The 21,926-nt window shown below is 45.3% G+C and overlaps 1 protein-coding gene across 1 annotated transcript; it reads left to right on the top strand.

Annotated features, from left to right (window-relative positions):
- Nucleotides 1-14: 14 nt before the first annotated feature.
- On the top strand, nucleotides 15-21,264 carry CCDC191 (coiled-coil domain containing 191). Its single transcript, XM_042788922.1, is given in 18 exon segments — nucleotides 15-138; nucleotides 599-637; nucleotides 1,443-1,581; nucleotides 3,927-3,979; nucleotides 3,981-4,059; nucleotides 4,601-4,779; nucleotides 5,286-5,509; nucleotides 6,295-6,451; nucleotides 8,361-8,551; nucleotides 9,334-9,583; nucleotides 11,117-11,586; nucleotides 12,096-12,190; nucleotides 13,737-13,819; nucleotides 15,222-15,323; nucleotides 16,471-16,614; nucleotides 17,770-17,922; nucleotides 18,297-18,451; nucleotides 19,915-21,264. Coding segments are annotated over 18 exon segments (2,709 nt in total). The 5' UTR covers nucleotides 15-75; the 3' UTR covers nucleotides 20,048-21,264.
- The last annotated feature ends 662 nt before the right edge of the window (nucleotides 21,265-21,926 follow it).

Raw genomic sequence — 21,926 nt, 5'->3', positions numbered from 1 at the left:
CCGGGTGGCCGTGGCGTGGCGTGGCGTGGCGTGGCGTGGCGTGGCGGTTTGCGGTGGGGGTTGGCCGGCGTGGCCATGGCCTTCCCGGGGCGCGAGCTGTACCGCTGGCGGCGCCGCACGGCCGGGGCCGCACCGAAGGTAACGGGGCGCCGGCGGGACGCTAGGGGGCGCGCTCGCGGGTGAGGGGGAGAGGGGAGCGGGGCGGGGCGGCCAGCGCGCGGCCGCCGCCGCGGCCCTCGAGGGCGGCTGAGGGCGCTGCGAGGGTTTGCGCCCACGCGGGGCGGCCCCGTGGGATCGCGACCGTTTTTAAGAGTCGGGATAGTAGGGGGGAGACAAGAAAAGAAAAAAAAAAAAAAAAAAAAAAAAAGGGTTTGTTTCCCGGGCGTGTGGGAGGGCTGCAGTCAGCGGCCTCTCGGTGTGCCCGCGGGTGGGAAGTCCGCGCTGCGCTCGAGTGAACGGCGCTAAACTCGTCAGCGTTAAACTCGTTCAAAATAAAAGAGGGGCAGGTGATTGCAACACTATTATTTATTTTTTTTTTTTTTTTTTTTTTTTTTTTGGTATCTTATTTTTGTATCTTATTTTTGTATCTTATTTCCAGCTAAGGTTTGACTCTGACAGCTTGGAACGCTGGACCAAGGTGATGTAACTTGCACAGTAACTCACTCGGCAGTAAGGCACCTTGTTGCTAGGCGTAAAACTCACGGGTCTCGCACACGAGGCATGCTGTTGAGCAGTACTGCAGGTTGTCTGCACGGGCAAGTAATACAAGAGATTGACCCCAAAGCACCATCTCCAGCATCTACCACCATCTGAGATCAAGGAAAATGAATTCTAGGGTGAACTTCCTTTTGTTTTGCTTCCTTGGGCACCCCCGTGCTCAACCCTCCGCCTGCAGCCTCAGGCAGCAGCTTGCTCTGGTTGTCCCTGCACAAAGGGGAGAAGTTCCTCAGAAATTCGGGCTGTCTGGGGTACAGGCATTACATGTGAAAACACAGTGACACATCAGAACCATTTACACCTCGGAGAGATGAATGTGGGACAGAAAAGCACTCAGACTATTTACACAGTGGCCAGCCTGGTTATGACAAAACGCTGATACCCAATTTTATAGCAGGTGGTTGCTGGGGACAAGCTCAGCAAGTCCCCATCCAGTCCCCAGGGGCTGGGTGTTTGCATTCTTCCTGTGTGTGTTCTTCAGTTGCTATGATTGCCACTAATCGCCAAATGAATCCTTATTACTTGATTTCTAAGCCAGATTTCTCCAGTTAATCAAACAGTCAGAGAAACATGTTTCAAAATAAATCTGTTTCTTAGAACAGCCATGCTGTCTTGTGTTACCTTCCTACTGATGTTTGTTCTCTGGGGGAGAAATTTGGATATAGGAAGTTTAAAAATTAATACCTAGCAATCCTTAGAAATGTTTTCCTTTCTTTAATTTAAAGAGATTGGACCAACCCTCTGAGTATGCTGTCTCTGAAGCTTTTTCCCTTCCAAAGTCAAGGTATCCACAGGGGCCCTGTCCTGTGACAAGTTTGGAAACTGTGGAAGAGCTGCAAGATCATCATGAGGCCTGTGAGGAAGGTGAGCTGAAATACTGCTTGCCACCAGCTGCCTAAAATGAACTGTTCTTGATCCAGCATTGTGGTTCTGGTCTGAAGAGGCTCTTGCAAAGCTTGAGACCATAAGAAACAATTCATAGTAAGATGTCTTTCATCTAATGGAGAAAGGTATAAGAAGAATCAATTGTTGGATTTCAAGGTAGATCTTAATTAGCATTCCTAAGAGAAGCATAAGCTCTCTGTCTCCTGGAGATTTCAGGTAAATATGAGGATGAATACTGCCTTTGAAGACACACTGTGTGGTCAAATGCAAGTTAGTGGGCTATAATAAACCAGATGAAATTACCTGACATATTTTTAATAGCAGACCAGATGTGAAAATGGGAGTTGCTCTGTGTAACTTTCACATCTATGAATAATTGTGTGTTTTTTCTTTGATTCCCTGGCAAAATTTTCCTCAGTGGTTAGCTAACTAAACAGTCCCTTTGTAAAGCCTGCAGCCACAAGTACTTACTGAAGTTTGAAAATAAAGCTGCGGTACATTTAAAACAAAAACAAAAAAAAAACAACAAAAAAACAAAACAAAAAAAGACATTTCTCATCAGTGCTGGAAGTATATCTTCAGTGTAAAAAGCTGATAGGAGACAGGATTTTAAAAACTGAGTTAACCATTCTTTTAAGACTCAAAAGTAAGCCTTACAGAATGGAATGAACAGATGTCTCAAGGGCATACTCTTCAATACAGGAACTCAGCACTTCCACTTGTAATCATCAAGAGTTCAACTAATAGTTCAACTAATACCCCTTTCTGCTTACAGCACGCTGTCTGCATGCATTATACAGCATAGTGGCTCAAAAGGAGCTGTCTTTGCAATCGCTGGAAAAGTTGCTTGCTTTCCTCATGTTTATTATTTTTGTTTGCCCTTCTCTGCTAGAGTTTTTCTTTTAATAGCTACCGATCCCTCAGGATTGTCCCTAGCTCAACTGAAAGCCTTTTATCTGGAATCCATTATTAGAATACTTAATGGTATTAACTACACATAGTCCACTTTGCAGAGAAAGGTATTGATAAGAGAAGTGCCAGAACTTTCTTATTCCAGTTACGAGGAGCTCACATTGCCCAGTCAAAAAAGTAACTCTTCCCCAAGTGATAAGCTGGTTTTCTCTCTTTCTGCTATCAGTTCTATTTCCTTGTTCCGGTGCTGGCCTGAGAGAATGTGAAAGAGAACAGAAGTGATTTGAAGGACAATAACCACTAGATCTCTGTTTTCTTTAAAAAAACCACCCCTTTTTAAGGCAGTTTTTAAAAGGCTTTATTGCCTTAGAAATACCAGGACTCAATGGGAGCATCTTCATTTTGTGCTAGAACTAGTGATTTGGAGACGCTGCTTCCTCCAGCTGTGTGCCTTTACAGGGGATGACTTACACTACAGTGGCTGCTGAGATCCCTGCTTTTTGCCCACCCTCACCGTGTGGATGGCTCAGCTTCTTGTGGGGCTGTTCCTGATGCCTTGCAGTTTACCGCCCTGCTTTCTGCTTCAGGAACAGCTTGGCCACCCATGCGGCAAGCCCAGGTGGTTTGTTGAGGCAGCAGCCACCTTAGCTGTCCTTGCTTTTGAGTAGGGACTTGGAAAAAGGTATTTTTGCGTTTTTGCACAGAAGAATGGAGATGCAAATAAAGTCCACTGAAGGACTTTATACCTAGTTGTTCATTAGGCATTTGGGCTCACTGAGGAGTGCCACATCCATCATGGGTGCATTCTTGTAGTTACAGTCTTAATTCTGAATACAGGTAGTCGCTGGTGAAGCTGACCACCTGACAGATTTGTAATCTAGCCTCGCCAGTTGTTCCTGGAGCTGTGGTACTTGCAAAGGTTAACCTGTACGCATGAAGCAAACATTTGTCCAAACAGTAGTTCTTTTTGTATTTTAACATGTGACAGTGCTGGTTGTACATGGGGAAAATAGATCAGTGTCTGCAAGTGCAGTGGTAAAACATATGAAAGCCAACAGAGTTATGAATTACCTTATGTGAATTCCATCTCCTTGATAAATGCTGTAATAATCACACGAGTGATCTAAATGTCCACAGAATCTGGCAGGAAAAATGAGGTGGAGAAGAATTCATTTGTGACATATGTGACAGGGAAAAAGTTTGCCACCTTCTCTTCCAGTACTTTTATAGATCAAGAAGATGAGAACAGAAGTATCAGCCTTATTTCATCTTCTGTTGCAGATCAGCTTTCAGTCATTTTAGACAGCCTTCCCAGCATGTGATATAACTATCCCAGAGACAGTCTTGCTAGTTTACACGTACCCATATATTTTTTAAGCAAGTGAAGTCATCAGTCTCTTTCCTCATGATAGCCCAAGAGCTGCTCAGCAACTGGATGAAGTCCAAGCTGCAACTGGAGCTGATGAACTGATGGAGAAGAGGAAGCTGACTCTGTCCTCCTGGAAAAGCCTTTGGCAGCCCCTTTGAACTATGAGCGGTTTGATGGTGAGAGCACAACAAAGCAGTTCTCCTGGCTTCCTTTCTGAGGGCGGGCTGGGGAAAGGGAGCCAGGCCTCACGGCTTGTCAGACTGAGAGGTAAAAGTTGCTTGCAGGTTGGGACAGTGGGCTCAGTAGGAACAAGGTTTGAGATGGTGGTTTTTCTCCCCCAGCTCTTCCAGCAGCTTGCTGTAGGGCTGCACAAATGCACCTCAGAAACATTCGATGTCTCCCTTTGTAAAAGAAATTTTATTTCTTTTGTGTATGGGTATTTGCGAGGCCTGTCAAATTTATAGAACCATTTGAGATGCTGAGAGGCAAGGCAGTAAAAAGTGGATGAAATGTTGTTACTGCTCTAGCACGTTCAATGGAAGACTGATTAAGACTCTTTGGGGATAAATGGAGGGCAGTCAGTGTGTCTGTTTTAATCAGAAATGCATTCACAGTCTGGGAAAGTGATCCCTTTAATTACGTTAAGCTTTGTGATCTGAGACAGAGGGGTTTATTCATTTCAGACTAGGCTGAGATAATCTGAATTCCTCATTTCAGACTTGTGCAGCTATCTGGAACACAAATTAGAAGGTTCTTCTGTCCAAGAATACCTACAGCATCTTTTGCAGAGTGAAGTTGTGAACTGTGGGATAGTGGAAGACCTTAAACTTGAAGACGTCAAGGAAAACCAGAAATTTGCAGATCCACGAATAATCATGGAGCTTAGACACAAGCAGGTGAGCAGGCAAGGCAACACAGTTAAAAGGAATAAGATGGAGGATTATAGGATTAGAGTAAATGCTCAGTGATACTTTCCCAGGTATTCTCTCCCAACCTGCAATAATCTCTAACTTGGAGGCAAATAGCTGAGGATACTCTTCCACAGTTTAGCTGAAACATTACCGTGTTTCTGCGTGCACATTAGCCATTCATATTAGCTTGCACAGTCAACTTTTTCTACATCTATTCAGTTTTTTCCCCTTTCTGAAGACCGACAGGAAAAGCTGCCACGGCAGTCAGTTCTGAGTTTGCTCCCATCCTGTAATATTGGTTTAACCTCACTCTTGGATGGAGTTTTTTGCTGGTCTGATAGGATAGCCAGTCCAGTCAGTGCCAGCTAAAGATAGGGTTGCTCACTTCATGTGAAAGGTGGCTTGTGTCCCACCTTGTCAGTGTACAATTATCCTCAAATCCTTCAGCCTTTGGCACCTGCTTTGACTTTTGCTGATTTCCCTCTTCCCAGGTGAAAGAAAACCGACTGAGGCGTCAGAAGGCATTAGAGCTTCAGAGACAAGAAAAGTCCTGGAAGAAATCAGTTCTGTTTGAGGCCAAGCTCCAAGTACAGGAGGAGGATAGAAGGAAGGCCCTGAAGGCCAAGAAGGAGGAGGAAGAGATCCAGAGGGAAGTGGTGAAGCTGCGAAAGGAAATGGCTGAGAAGAGGCACACCATGGCAGAAGCACGGAGAGCGTAAGAGGGAGAGGGGGGCATGGAAAGAACCATATGAAGAACACTTACCAGCTCCTTTTGCTAAATAGAAGAAAAGTGGTGGTCCCAAAGGAAACGTCTGCTATTTCTCTGTCTCCAAACTCTCACAAAACCTTTTATTGCTTTGCTACCAACATCAATGGCAGAGCTTGTCATTAGTGGAAAGATGGGCTAAAGATAATGTTAGCCTCCCCTCAGCCATTACCAGTATGTACACTGAATCACAAAGTATCAGTGTGTTTGCACCACCCTGCATTTTCTCCATCAACTCTGTGGCCACATGCAGCCTTGTTAGCATCTAATGCACCATGAAAGCCAGTACACAAAAAGAAAAAAAAAAATAGTCTGTGTTGCAAGTCTAGCACTTACAATACTTCCTCCGCTATGAGAGAATGAAGAGCATTCTTGGCTGAGAATTCTGCAGACATAGATTTTGCTTCTGCTGAGTTTAGATTGTCACAGAGATGTGATTTGTAGGGATGCCATTTATTTACTTAGGCAGCCCTGAGATCCTGAATCTTCTCATGCAAGTGCTCTACTGAAATCTTACTATTTTCTTCTGCCTGCTATATTTTGGAAATGCTCCAGACTGTTTAATCTCTGGGACCCCACACTGCGACAGAGGCTGTTTTCTAGGAAAGCTGAGTTAAATGATCAGCAGCTGTCTAAGCTATAGAGGTGATTCTCTTAGGATTGGCCAAAGAGTGAAATCTGTGCTACAGTGCTTTCCTCATTGTATGAGAACTGTATATTTGTTTACTTTCCAGTGAGGGGAAGGGAGAAGAAAAAAGTCAGAAGCTGTCAGTGCGGGAGGTATCTATTACTGCATCACCACCCCTGGTCCTGAAGAAAGAAGAGCAGGGAGAGGAGAAACAGAGAAAGACTCAGGAGCTGCTGCGCAGGATTCACACCAATAAGCAGAGAGTGAGCATCACTCCTCTTTATCTGAGACTCTGAGCTACCTGCCCTCAGCTACTGTTTGCAAAACTGAAGTAAAAAGTCCAGGTTATCAGGACTTTTTACTTCTTCCAAGCCTCCCTCCTGATACCAGGAAAGTAGAAGAGCAGAGCAAAAAGTATCTTGTAAGACTAGGAGCAAGAAATCCTGAGCCTCCATCCCCAGTGTGTCTGTGCCTCATGTGTACTCAGGGGGAGGTTTCACTTGGATTTGTGGAAAAGATGTGGCTCTCAGTACACTTGCGAACAGAAAGGCTTCTGCAATTGAGAAATAGGCAGATGTGCAGAGGTGGCAATGGAGCAAGATTTTTTTTTCCCTTGAGGAAGGAAGAAACAGGGGGGAAGTGACACAAAAGGGCCTGAGAAGCCCTTATTGTGTGTATGAGCAGATATTTTAAAGATTGCCCTGCAGGCCCTGGTGCAGGACCGGGGAGCGGAAAGAGAAGTGCTGAGGCCTGGGATGAATTTTGAACTGGGTCCCCCAAGAGTTGATGTATGCCAGCACATCCACAGTAACAGGTTCCCCAAGGATCCACTCCCACTGGGTGCAGTAGGATATTCTGTGATATTGCAACAGCTCTTCTGAGGCAAACATGCAAACTTTAATAATTCCTAGTAGGAACCTATTCCTTTTACCCTCATTATTCTGATACCGTGGCCAGCTCTGGGTTAAACACCTAGTTGTATCAAATACTTGCAATTAAGGAGTGATCTTCTTGTACTGAATAATTTTATATAGGCAGTCTCAGCGAAGGGAAGAAATTTCCCTGAGTGCAGGTATGAATGCCATCCATCACATAATGGTTTTAATTAATAGAGCAGTCGTCATCATTAATGTCTACTTATCTACGTCTAGAATATTTTTATATTTCTGTATTTTTTTATAGAAGAATCCCAAAGCTTTCATGGTGATTGTCCCCATGGCTCACTTCATCTGCCTGTCTGCTGGATTTGAGCTTGACTACTGTTTAGCAGTACACAACCTCTCTCCAGCACAATCTAAGCTACGAAGATAAGCCTGAATTAAACCACTGAACAATTTAGGGCTGGCATAATGTGAGAAGCCACAGCTTAGCTGAGCTAAGCAATAGTGACACTTAGATTATTTTCCTAAAGCAGAAAGAAATAGCTAATGCATTGATAGTTTGTCCTTTTTGTAAGTCTCCATTTGGACATTTCAGTAAGTGAGAGGAATGCAATTAAAACAAGGCATTACGACAAAAGGAGAACAGCTGAGTTCTGTGAGTTGACCCACTTGGAGGATCAAAATGAACAGTGTCTGCAGCGACAGAGCTAGAATTATGGGGTAGATTAGATAGCAGACTGCTGTTCTGTAAAATGTAAATCACTCTGAGAGGCAGCGAGTCAAATTACACAATAGGGAAAGGTTTGGCTTCCTGCTGGGAGAAAAGTGAGCACTGGTCATGTCATAAATTTATACTGGGAAGTGTCTTCATTTTTGTCTAGGTTGAAAAAAAAAAAAAAACACAAGTGGTCCATGGAGATATTTGTGAACTGTTCTCCACAGACATATTCTTGCCTGTAGCATTTTGGAAATCACCTAGATTTTGAAATGTATTTCCTGTCTCTGGAAATTCTATGTTCCTCACCCATTTTATTCCTTTACACTTAGTGAACTGAGTGTGTTTCACTCAAAAGCATAGAGCCCCATGATGTTACCTTTCTAGTCTCTTTCAGCTTTTTGTCGAAGACATGCATGTGCTCTGCGTTACTTTTTTTACCCTCAAGATAATTGTTGAAAGTGGGGATTCTAAAAAGAATTTCAAAAAGTCAGATGAGGGGAAGGGTGGAGAGGCTCAGCATTTGTGTGACAGGATGTATCTTGCTCATTGGTTTTCTGAAACTCTCCCGTGCAGTGCATGCAACGACATTTCTCTGCTTGGTTGAAAGTCATTCTGGAGCACAGAATTAAAATGGGGAAAGCCAGAGCCCTTGCTGACTGGAAATGCCAGCTGAAAGCCCTGCGAGCCTGGAGAAACTATACATGGGCCCAGAAAGTAGAGCAGGAGACACAGCAATTGGAAGTTCATCTCCAAGATCAAAACAGGTAGTGACCCTACACTGTGGAATTCCTCCTACTGCAGCAGTACTTGGGCAGCGCAGTGATTGAGGACTGTAAAAGGAACTTGCCAGTTAGCCATCAGGAAGAAAATAGTAGCTTTTTGTGAAAATTGCTACATTGCCTGCAGTCTGCCAGAGGCATTGTTGCACAGATGAAAAGGAGGACAGAGATAAACAAGAGCTTTAGCACTTTCCAACAAGCCTGTGTCTCACTCTCTCTGTAGGTATCTTTCCTGGAAATCTCACCCTGGCTTGCTCTGGACCCTAGAGAATATGAGCTGCCATATTTATTCCTGATTCATATAGTTACTTCCTGTTTCAGTAGTCGTATAGCAGAGATCATTTTGGCCAATGCCTTTCATTAGGGAGACTGTTGGATGAATTCCCTATCAGCCAGAGAAAATATTGCTCCTGCAGGTGTCTGGCAGGCTGTGTGGTGAGGCACTTCCACTTCCCCTTATGCAACTGGCAAGGGAACAGGATACCTTTTTTGCACCTATCCTACAGCCCAAGGATGACACAGGAAATTGCAAAATGTGAACTAGGGAAACTTACTTCAAAATAATGGGCATCCTTTCTGCCCTCACACTCCTCCGTGGAGAAACTCTGTACAGCTTTGTAGGGCCTTCAGAGTTAAGCGACAAAGAGACTCAGGAAGTTATGGGGCCTCGTGCCATGACCTGCACTGCTGTGCTTGATGAAAAGTGTTTCAGGCAGGCCGGGGCAGAAGTCTCACTCCTGTCATAACACAAGTGCTTTCCCATTCAGGAAAAATCAACTGTCTGTGGAGCACAACCAGCGACGGCTTTTGCGCTGCTGCTTTCTGGCGTGGCAGCGCTGGAGCCAAGCAGAGACAGGAAAGCGAGAGTTGCAGATCAAGAGGGAGGAGATGAAGAGAAAGATGGCACAGCTGCTGGAGGCAGTGTCACTGGGGAGGGGTGGTCTGCACGGGCCACTGGAGGTTAACAAGCCTGGGACAGCAGAAGTAAATCATCAGCAAGATTTGCAGCAAGACAAGGTAAATCCTTCCCATGTAGTTTTGTCTTTTGGCATCTTAGTTCTCTTACAAAGTACTTCTGTGCAATCCGAAATAAAGAGTACATTGACCCAGAGGAAGGCTTCATTCCCAGGGTGACCCCCAAATACCTGCCTGCAACTGTTCAGGAGATAAGTATTTAAAATTCAGAGGTAAATGCAAAGGACAATGGGTGACTTTTAAAAATAATCTCTAATGCTGCCCAAGAGCAACCCTTTATGTACTGTGAGTTGCAATGAGTGTCCTGCCCCCAGATTACTTTTGCTGAGAGATTAGCTACGTTGATGCCTGCTTAGACTTAAAAAGAATAATGCTTGACCGCATGACAAGAGATTTTGTCATACCAGTGCAGCTCTGCCTTTTAAGCATGGGGGAAAAAAGTTGTCACTGGCTGTTTCAGGATAATGTATATCACAAGGAGGTAGGAGAAAAGAATCAGAGGTTGCTTCCTTAAACTGTCATTTGTCAGGGCAGAGCCTGCCCTTCCTTTCTGTCTATAAAACCTGCACCACAGCAGTATCCCAGTCCCAGCCTGAGAGCTCACGCACACAAGCTTTTCATTTGCTTAAGCGTCATCAAAAGTTGATTTCATATGGTGCTTGTATCATCCTAGTAGGCCTATATTTTTCTTCTGATGCACTGGTAAAATTTGTGCTGGAAGGATGGGACTGAATTTGGGGTTTGACCTAGGAATCATAAAGCAGACTGTTATAGGTAGATTAAGGCCAATCACACCCAAATATGGATTAATGAATCTTTATTAAGGTAAGAGAGCAAATGCAGCGCTGGGGTGGCTGAGGAGTCGCAGCTCTGTCCAGGCCCACCAAATTGTTTAAGTTTCAAACCCCCTTTTATCCACCCAGCTGCCGGTTTCAACACCTTCTGCACGCCTCCTGGCTTCTTCTACAATCTTATCTTCTTTCTTCAGCCCTGTGGTCCTTACACCTTGTCCTTCCAGTCTGGGCCAATTTGCAGCTCCTTTGTCTTTTATGGCTCAGTGGTTTCAGTTCCCCTCTTATCTCAAAGACAAGGGATACCAGCGATGGCCCATTCTGTTCTTTCTCAATCCATTGCAAAGGAGTTACCACCCTTGGATATGGATCATCTGGTGAGCATCCCAAGAGGGGGGGCTGTTGGGTTGGTGTTTCCTCAGATCAGTTCCCCCCTTTTCCCAGTAGTAAAGTCTTTTACTTTTCTTAAAATTTGGATCATTGTACTAATAATAGCTTTAGCCTAAGAAGTAATTGTTTAATTCTTCTATTATTTATCACAAAATTCTTCTATTATTTATCACAACAGCCTCCCATTTTGTGCATAAATGGGGCCCCTCTGCCCTGGCTAGGAACTGGATAAAGATTGCATAGCTGACATTACCCTACTTCTCAGGCATCTTTCTAGATTTGCATTAAAGAAACACTTACTATGTAGGAAGGGCAGAAGAGTGCTTGGTTTTAATCAATGCCAAGTTTCCCTCATTTCTTTGTGGTTTTTTTTTTTTTTTTTTTTCCCCCCTAGCCAACTGAAACTTGCCTTGTACAGAAAGAACCTGACCAGACCAGAGACCACTCTTCTTGTGATGCTGCTCACACATCTCATTCCTACAGAAAACCCAAATTTGCCTGGGAGATTACCCCAAAGCATGCAGCCCCGAGTGTCCAGGACCAAGCTGTGTACAGGAATCAAATAGCCACTCCCTCCCAGCAGTTTCAGGCACCTGGTCCAAAGACTGCTCCTGCTTATGGTAGCCGTTTTGAGCACCGTCATGCCTTCCAGCAACGTCTGATTGAAGAGCAAAGGCAGCAGCTTCGGAAACAGCAAGAGCTGATCCTTGAACTGCAGGAAAATCAGAGACTGAGCAGAGCTAGAGAAGAGGCAGCACAAGTCATGGCTGTAACCCAACCACTTAACAACTCTGCTTCACAAACCAGGGAGGAGAAACCAAAGAGGGAAAAACAATCCAGATGCAAGAATACAACTCATTTGAGGTATATGCCCTCAATAAAGCAGGCTCAATTAGTCAGCATGTCTCATTCCTACTCAAGTTGAGCCAGAATTTGCCAGGCACACCTCAGTCGTGCTAGTGCTATCTGCTCTTCCTCTCACCTGTGACTTAGTCTCAAGGGTAGTATCAGGCTGGCCACAGTTCTCCATCATTCTCCCTTTCTGCAATGGCTCGACACCGTGTGATCCATACAGGATCCACTTTGAAACAGCAACACTGGAGTGTCACACATAGTGGCAGCAGGGATTGATTTAGTTAGCAAAAAAGAAAGTGTCATCCTCTCTATTTCAGAACATGCAGCAGCCCTGGACACTTGGCTACTTTGCAAGCATGCACCATTAATCCCAAGCGGGAGAAATGTAAATCTGGTATTCAGAATGAAAATGCAGCACAATGGAGAGTAGAAACTACAAGACCTGTTTCTCAACCATATGTATGAGACATAATTTGATCACATCCACTGATGAATTTCTTTACTCTTTCCTTTCATAGTTCAACTGTTTCTTGTGGGCCAGAAAACATGAGGGCAGTGATGCAAGGCAGAAGGCCCTCCAGCCAGCTGACCTCAGCTCATCCCATACTGAAAGGTATTGTTCTAGATAGCAAAGACCATTCCAGACCACTTTTCTCAACAGCTTGCCTGGAAACTTCTCTCTCTTCACCTCAGCCTTGCTGGTTGATGACAGTATGCAAGTAAAACTCAGCACTCTCTCCCAGCCTGACCAGTGCTGTGAGAGGGTAAGCTGTTTTCATGCCCAAGTCAGGCACCTGTAAAACCTGAGCCACTGCAAGCCCCTCAAGTCCATGCTTAGTGCACCGTAGTAGCAGTTACTCCTAACACTTGTGATTGTTTCTGATGTGACAAGATTCAGAGAGAGAAGCCCTACAGGGTTTTTTGCTGTCAGTTTTATTCTCTTCATTGCGCATCCAAGTAACACTTACATGACAATGACTGGTTAGTTTAACTTTAACAGAGGTATTGAGATTTCAAAGGGAATTAAGTGCCTACCCATGGTTTTGTGAGACAACACTAACTAAGCTGGGGAAGGAGTTCTGGATCCCTGCCTTCTGTGAGATATCTCGCCTTCTCTGGCCACACCAGAACAGCATATATACATTAAACATGCAGCACAGCCTTTTCATGCAGTAAATTAAGATCAGGTTCTGCTATAGGTCTAAGTCATGTTCTTCTGTATCAACTGGTGGGTGGTCACAGGCTGCACGAGAAGTCTGGAATACGATCATTGCGATGTTTTAACAGTTTGGGGATCACCAGAGCTTTTCAGCCATGATAGTTGGGCATTAATAGTTGCCTTTCATTAACTATGTTTAGCTCCAATGCTACCGAGTCCAAGACATCACTCATTCTGATTTGCCTGAACTCTGTACACCTTGTGAATAAGTTATCACTGCATGATTTTCCCTTGGCAGAGAATCCTGGGACAGCCAAGAAGAGAAAAAAATCTGAGGAAACCTAGCATGGTCAAAACACTTAAATTCCCCCTAGTTATCAGTTGCTTCAGTCTGTGCTTCGTTTGCAACTTCAAAAGAAGCAAGCATGGGTTCTCAATTCCACTGCATGTTCTGCGTGGTCACGTCAGCACTGTAAGACCTTTGCTGATAGATAGCAAGATCACTGCATTGCAATTTACCTCCCAAAAGAAGCACTAAGCAGTAGTTTCTCACTAGTGGGACCAAGTACGTGTGTGTCCCTGTGGAAGGAATGCTTTTCATCATGAAGGTGCTCTTTAAATAAGCAACTGGAGTATACTGGAGACCTCATAGCAATTACTGATAAATCAGATGCCCTGAACCTCAGCACTCAATCTGGGGAGACAGGGATAAAACCTCTGAACACAGCTCCTTTCATAACTGAGCTGCATGGCTGTGACTGTCAACCAAGGAGGGTGGTGTGAATCTAATTGGGGTAGTCCTGAGTCATGTCATAAATGTTTATAGGTTCCTTGTTCATGACACTGCCAGCCATAAGAGGCAGCAGAAAGCAAATCCCTTTGTGCTGGCATTGCTAAGTCAACAATGGCCTAGCCGTAAAGTGGTCATCCTTGTTCATCAAACTTCTGCCATTAACCCATAGCTCATTTCTACTAAGCCTTATGCATTCTGTTTCTGTAGCTATGGAGGAGAGAGCAACTCAGCGGGCAGAACGGAGGAGGAAACTAGAAGAAGCCAAACAACGAAGAGAAGAGGAAAAAATGGTAAGGGAATTAGAAAATGAAATAAAATCTCTTTCACACCATTCCAGTTACAAGAAATGCTGTTTTAACCCCAGAGTCAGGGACCAAGAAAAGGCCCTTGATTCAAAACAGGAGTTTTCTAGCTTGCATGAAAGCAGATGTCTGGCACACATCAAAAGAAGTAGTTTTTGCTGCATTTGCATATGATGACAGCACTAGCCCTGCCATATCACAGGCAGACACTTCATGTTGATGTTGTTGCAATTCTAGAAGCAGCCTCCCTTACCACCCCCCCCAACACTTCTTTCACGCTTACCCCACGACCGTAACTTGTCCTTGCTGAGGATGGGAAGGGTGGAATGTGCATGCAGAGATCCACTTGATTGGACCTGGCAACGGTGGGTTTCCCCTCCCCTGCCTTTCCTGTCTGATCACATGCAGCTTGAGGACATGCAGTCTCACCTAGTAAAAATCCTGCCTCTCTCTAGCAAATCTCTGCTGAAAAGATACTGACAGTGTTTGCATAGTTAATACAGAAATTCTGTGATAAGCATCCAGCAGAGGAGCCTTCTTAGCTTCAGGGCATTAAGCTGTTACTGAAAACATTGATCGTAAATTGCATTAGGATTAGAAAGCTCAGAACTGGGGTCCTAAACCAACTAGCGTTTCTTCCTTCTCCAAGCAAGAGAGATGCACTCGCATATGCAGGAGGCTGAAATGAGCCTTAGAGAACACTTTAACCATAGAGTGGACACACAAGCATCAGGTTAGGTTTCTTCAGCTGCAGTCGCTGCAATCGTAGAGATCAAGAAGCACAATCATAGTAATCATGCATTATGTCTGGTGTGGGTTTTAGGCCTTTGACGCATACATCAAGAGCAAAAGCTTTCTGAAGTGAAAGCAGAGTGGGGTTTGCAAGAGGAGTAGATAAACATTCAGATGAGGACATTGTGCCAAGTATGACTAGTACTGAAGCAAAACAACTTACTTGAGCTTCAGTGTTTGGGGAAAGAAATGTTTGAGCACCTGTAATGTTGCTTTGCATGTGGAAGTAAAACTTCAGAGCAGAGCCCAGGTTTTCAGAACTAACTTCAGCAATCAGGTTATCAATAAATAACTTGGCATATGGTTTAAATTTTTAGGGAAAGAGTGGGCAAGTACTATAACTTAGGGCAAAGAAAGATATAAATATATATAAAGTAGTAGAAAGATATATATATATAGGTAGTAGAAAGAACAGTCCCTCCTTCCTTCCACAGATCATTGTCCAGCACAGATCATGCATCATATGTGACAAAATCTGCGTCCTTCTGAAATTTCAGGTGCTGGTCAATACTAGAGGAATACTGGGAAAGTTTAGAGGTTTGTGTTCTCTGAAAAGGTCACATGCACCAAATTAAATTTTACCTTCTCCCATTTCAAGGCCCAGCAGAAGGCTGAAGAGGAAGCACGACAGAAGAGGGAGGCCGAGGAAAAGGAAGCTCAGCAAGAAAAACGACGGGAGGAGAGAAGGCAGCAGAAGCTGGTGACCAAACACCTCACCTGATTCCTTCCCCTTTAGCTGGGATAGGGAAGAAGAGCTGTTACCCACCAGCACTCAGTCAGCAGCCAGAGTAATGTGAACTGAAGGTCTTAATGAGTAGAGCAGAGTTCCACAGCACAGCACCAGCTATGTAGACTCACCACCTTCCCCCTTTTTGGCAAGGTTAGGCTGTGGCTATACCTCAGCAGTGAATGTCCACCAGCTGGGATCTCTAGTCCCGCTGATGAGGCAGCCAGCATAAACTTCACAGTGTGTTTGGTCCACAGCCACATAAGCCCCCGCAGTGGCAGCATGCTCAGCATACTTTCAGACTGCTCCTTCCACTTGCATCCCCCTCCAGAATACACACTGACACCGGTTACACACACACTATTTAAAAGTAAGCAAGCCTGACATATATCAAGGGCAACTTTCAACCTGAAGAATAGAAGCATCCTCTCCTTGGAGCTAGCCTAGGAATAGCCCCACTTCAGTATTATTACTTGGAAGTGACCTGTCCTAATAACCCAAATAGCACATTTGAAATCCTACAGGAATTTGACCTACGATTACTGTTCTACTTGGATGTTTGACCTTCATCCCTGAGTCTCGGTCAAAAGTGATATTGTATGGTTACATAATACCCACATCCCTCCCCTATTATTTAGGTTAGATTAAGTGGTAGAGTCCATGTGTAAACTCAGAATAATTTTTGGACATGTTTTCAATCTAGTTTTATAAACATAGAAAGCTGCCCTCCTTGAGCTCACCAAAGCACCCCTTCCCACGTTGATGAAGGCCCATCAAAAGGAGGTTCCTGCTGTATCAGCACTGCTGGTAGCCACAGATCATACGTCTGCTGCAGTAACACCAAACTGCAGTGCTGAGGAAAGGCCATGTGCCAATACATGGCCGAAGGAAACGTCCAGAAATACCATCATCTTCCATGAAATTTTTCAAGACAGTTTGCTCTGCTTTCTACCACACGTTCTAGTACATGGGGTCATGTGTGGTCTGTGCTGCTAAAGATGATGCAGATCCCTATTTCCTGTGACATCAGGGCCTCCAGTTCCAATATGACAATCTATTGTCATTGCCTAACATACTCCTCATCCAGATTGAACTAAAACTACTGTTCTTGGTATTGCAGAAAGAGCTGGAGAAGCAGAGGAGGCTGGAGAAAGAGCAGCAGCTCCAAAAAAAGGCCAGAGATCACTATGAGAAGGTCCTGCTCAGAAAGCGGGGAATGGTGCCATGGAAAAGGCTGAGGGAGCAAGCCAAGGAAAAGCTGGTGGTAGGTGCTGAGGATAACAGAAAGGACTGGTGCCACTGGAGGAAGGGAAAACGAATGGATGCAGCACTTAGCAGAAACCTTAATAGGCTCTTAAGCCAGGTAGAGATGGAAAAAGCAAAAATTCTCCCTGCACACCCTGCCCTATATTAGTTCTTTAAAGCAGCTCACCTGACAATAATCATGAAAGGTCATCAAAAACCCACAAGAGTGGCATCCTCATTTATAGCCAATTAAACAGGAACCAAAAGGACAGAGAAAGGAACAAATTTCAATCTAATGAGAAGTCACCTTTTGTTAGCCTCCTCTCATCTGCAGTACTTAGTGCCACATGATTTGATGCCGATAACACAGTGGGAGTTAGCTTAGTGTGATATAGCCAAAAAAATAAGTTAAAGTTACATTATGTGAGCCTGTCAGTTCTCTTGCTCCACAGCAAAGCTAATCAGTAAGACACCGACAAGCCACTATGTGATAGTGATTAACCTCAGCCCATCCAGAGAGGGCTTTCCCTCTCTCTGGAGTTGCTGCTGGTGCAGTGTTGGCCACTGCTGGAGGTAGGACACCACAGGTGACAATCCAGTGATCTGTTCTAGCCTGGCCCTATCTTCCATGCGGAATAGCAAGCGGTAGCTTCTGAGACCTTGACACATAACTATTGCTAATGAAACATTTCCATATCCTGAAGATTTAGCCAGAGCCCAGGGCTACGTTGGCAAGCTTCCGTTCAAGTCACTGGAACTACAGCTACTTACAAGTACTCAACCAGATGCGCCTAGGCCTCCGGCTGGGAAGGAGAGGGATAGCAGCTGCTCCAAAAGTCCACCCTGCTAGTCAGCATTATGGGCAGGGCGGGACTGAACTGTTACAGGGTATGCCTCTGCTCCATTGACAACAGGTTAAACTGAGCATCTAATTCAAAAGGAGATTGTCTAGAAGTGATGCAGCAGCAGCTTGATAGAGAAACTGGTCTTGTTCCTTGTGCTGGCCTCTCTTTGTGGGAACCTATCCTGTAAGTTATTCCAGCTATCAGACTTTGCGTTTTGGGGGCCCCAAAAAGCTGAAGTGATTTTCTAGTGTCCCCGGTTTTCTGTAGCTTTACGTTTATCTAGTCACTAGTCCAAGTAACTAGCTGCCATCTCTGCTGTCTTTACTCAGGTGGCACAAAGGCACCACTGCTTGGGCCTGCAGAGGAAATGCCTGATGATCTGGCTCCAGGACGCCCAGGGGAGCCTCATGGAGAAGGTGTCTCGGGCTCAGGACTTCTATTCCCACACATTGCTGAGATGGGGCTTCAGGAACTGGCTAAAGGTTTGCAACCACTGTGGAGAAAATACCAAGCAAGCTAGCTGCTGCCACGCTTTCCCCCCCCTGCAGTACCCCTTTGCACACCTGCAGCCCAACTTTTGCCGAATTACACTGTCCCCATTCTAGCAACATCATTCCCTTCTTCAGAGGGCTTCTTTCAGCTCTCCACTCTCTATCATTCTCCACCCAGGACGCTCTCCTACATACTGCTCCTCCACCTTTGCACACTCTCAGCCTGCTCCCTGCTGATTTTCCTCCGCTCCTGTCCCCATTACCCTTCACTGCCACAGTCTGGGCACTGCTGTGTTTCTGCTTATTGGGCTGGGGGTTGGGAGAAAGAAGCCATTCACACCTCCTTCTCTGGCCTCCTTCCCTAGTACAAGGATTATCTCTCCACTCTGGAGGAGAGAGTGAGTACCCTCCATGCAGCCTGCCTCATGAGAAAGTACTTCTGGGCGTGGTTTGATCTGATCATGGAGGAAAGAAGTACCTTATGGGAAAAGCTGAAGATTGCTACTGAACACAGTAACAAGTAAGTGCACTCCCTTGACAGCAGTTCTTTTTACTTAGGTTTATTATATCCTATAAATTATTTTAGAGACTGCTTTTGACAGGTCAATCATCTGTTCCCCAAGAACATGTGAAACAGGTTCTTTACTGCTGGTACTTTGCTTCTGTGATATGCACAGACAACATCAGCAGAGGTTTATGGTAAGAATTTTCCATGCAGCCTGAAAAAGGAAGTTCAGTGGTACCCTTCACAGCACTTTTAAATCTACTAAAGGACAATACAGTGAAAGCGGATAAGTAGCTGAAACTTTTTAAGCTGATTAGCAGATCTGGCCATGCAGCTTGTGTTAAAAGCTGCCGTAGGAGAATCTTTAAGTACAATTATAGCAAGCCAAATGATTGTGCAGGAATTACATACCGCATTGTTTGTCCAGAGCAGATGCTTTAGTTCACAAATCTAAAACTGATCAACTAGAAACCCTACTTAAGGAGTCTTTCAGTTTATGCCATCATCAGCCCGAGTTGGCAGTGAGAACTACAGCTGACAGTTCCACCAGTCATGACTGGAGCTGGACGCACCCAGTTCACTCACTGTCCCATAACTGCATTAGCTGTGCATTTTAACAGGAGGAAAAAAGCTGTTGTCAAAGTTCAGCAGAAACCAGAAGCATGCTTACCTACCTCACTGTGACAGCACGTCAGCTGCATGCAGTCATGAACAGGCTGCGCCTGCACATAGCCCAAACAGGATCTGCTGTACCTTAGAGGAAGAATTAAATTAAATTCACCTCTTATGTGGTAGAGCAAACCTGTTCTAGCTTGCTGTGTCAGTAAGCTCAGAACAGGGCACCATTTAACCCAGCAAGACAGCAAAGTGCAGGAACCAGGGAAAATTCAGATCCAGGAAGAGACTGGATCCATTCTACATGTGACCTCGTATTAGGAGCATAATCACCTGTCGTTCATTCCCTTTTCCCCACTGACTGGCAAAAGGCAGTTCAGACCTTGACAGAGCCAGGTTGCCCATATGGGAACCCAGGACAAGGCGCCTTTGGTGGGGTGATTAAAATCAGGTAAGAATTGGAGCCCAGCTGCCTGTACTCCCAAGTGGTTGGTGGAGACCACGCGAGCCTGCATTTGTTCCTGAAGAAACTGCTTTCAGAGACCCTGTTTATTCTTCAAGAAACATCATTCATCTTCAGAGTGCTAAGCAAACACCAGTTAATGAATCCTGTTAGAGGGAGGAGCGAAATTTGTGGGGGAGGGAAACAGAAGGACAATGTGTTATTTTTCCCTGGCATGATGGATGTATTAATGGAGTGCCTACAGATGTTTAACATGTCACAGCCCTGACTAGCAGCAGAAATGGCAAATCCCACATCTATTTTAGGGGAGTTCCCCCTTAAACAGAAGTCATCTTTTGATTACCTGTTACATTATACACACACCTGCATGTCCTCACTTTGTGTCCCTATTTTCTTTAAGGAGACTTGTGCTGAATGCGTTCAAGGCATGGAGGCAGTACCCATTACTGATGGAAAAGGAAAGAGAGAGAGAGGAAAGGAGAAACCAGCTACGCAGGAGAGTAGCTGAAATTCTCCCTGACTTCCAAACGTGACAGACAGAGTCAAAGGAGACTGGGAAAGGGGACAAAAAGAATGATTTTGTTCAGTGCTATCTTCCTGCTGACTGAAACGTGTCCAAGGGGAAGTCCTGTCCAGTACAAAGGGTCTTACAGCCAAAGGAAGCTTCTTGAGGTCACTGCTGTCGTAAACTAAGCATATATGGAAACTTATCTGATGGTTTCACTTTGCACTCCAGGGGATTATTCCCCACAAGATCCTCCTGGTGTGAAGTCTCCGTAGGGGTGTCTTGGCTGGTGGCAGCAAGGCTTAAGTAACCAAAGCCTAGTAGAGGGTGTATTTCAGGCCAAGACCATTTCCACACAGAGCTGCAGCACTGACAATGAATCCTCCTCCATCACAGGAAACACGGAACTGACCTGCACCTATTTTTCCTTAAGTAGTTAACGTGGTGTTTTTGTTGCCAGTGCTCTGTCAGGTCACACAGCTTGGTCAGAGAGCAGACAGACCTGACTGTCAGCTGACCCCTAACCACCACCGCGAACTTGGCCACCCAAATAACATTTTCTAGCTAACTGTGCCAGGAAAGTTGGGATGGGAGGAGAAGGAGGGAAGAGCTATTTATGCAAACCGTATTTGCTAGTGTTCCAGATCACAGCATTGCATATGGACAATTTAAAGCCTGGGTTCTTTTTCAAGGGACTGCCTAGTTTGCAGCACTGGCCAGCTCACAAGCAGCGATTCCAAGTTTATGAGATTCTATCTTCTTGTCATTTCAACATTTTCCAAGCTGTTTAACTGTAGGATTTAGCGGTGTATTGTGCAAGTCTGCCTTTTCGCTTGATCCAGCACTTAAGGAAAAAAACAAAAAAGCACCAAAACAAAACCAACAAAACAAAAAACCCCACAAAAAAATTTAAAAAAAAGTAGACTGTATTTTTACAAGAGAAACTGACATGATTAAAGTTTTTTATCACTGTTCAACCTTAACCTGCAGCTTAGTGCAGATAGGATAATGCTGTTAAGGTACTGTATGTCTTGTCTTAGCAACAGCATAAGGCAGGAATCTGGAATCACTTCCCCCTCACAACACGATAGGCAAAGTTCTCTCCAAAAGCATTTGGCAGTACAGAGAACATGTGGGTAATGCCAGGAAGAAAGCAGGTTACTGTTATCCATTGTATCGGATAATTTTTAAAACCAGTATATGCACTGAAAGTTTCCAATAAACCCAAATGTGAGATGAACACAACTGAGTTGTCAGTGCAAATTGTGTCGGAAGCCAACTGAGCGGCACGAGAGACAAGTCCAGGGTCAGGGACCTCGGCCGGCACAAGGCGCTGCGGATGACGCCGCAGAGGCCGGGTCAGGTGCCCGGGCACAGCAGCAGGCGCCAGAGCTTTTGTATGGGGAATCTGTCCCTGCAGAGCTCCCAGGGATGCAGTCAGAGAGCCTCCCTGCCCACACAAGCCAGGCTGTCAAGCCGACTCTTGGCGCAGGTCTGAAGACAAGTGTCACTCCCAGGTTACCTCCCACAGCCATTCTCTACAACACATCAACGTTTCCCGTCTCCCAGAGGCTGATGAAGACCTGACCACCAGCAGGTCAGATGAGCGTACTATCCAAGCGCAGGGAGCTGGAGGTGCCTGCGTGGAGCGTGGGCGAGTACAGACCATCTGGCTGCATTAAAAGGCAGATTGTGAGAGGAAGCGACAAGCTGGGAGAGGGCCGAATAACTCCTCTTGTGGGGAAGAGCGGGCACAGCAGAAGGGGAGACTGAGCCAAAGAGGCAGGGAGGAGCAGAACTGGGGGCTGAGCTACCAAACTAATGCCCCAGTGCAGCCAGCAGCCGCGCCTGGTGCCGACAGCAGCAAGCTGGGGCAGCGCAGCAGCAGCAATCCGCTTTCTCTTGGT

This window comes from Tyto alba, unplaced genomic scaffold (assembly GCF_018691265.1).
Source record: "Tyto alba isolate M040663 unplaced genomic scaffold, T.alba_DEE_v4.0 Super-Scaffold_14, whole genome shotgun sequence".
NCBI classification, from domain to species: domain Eukaryota; kingdom Metazoa; phylum Chordata; class Aves; order Strigiformes; family Tytonidae; genus Tyto; species Tyto alba.
The sequence above is the reverse complement of the archived record's forward strand: the minus strand, read 5'-3'. Positions and strand labels throughout refer to the sequence as shown.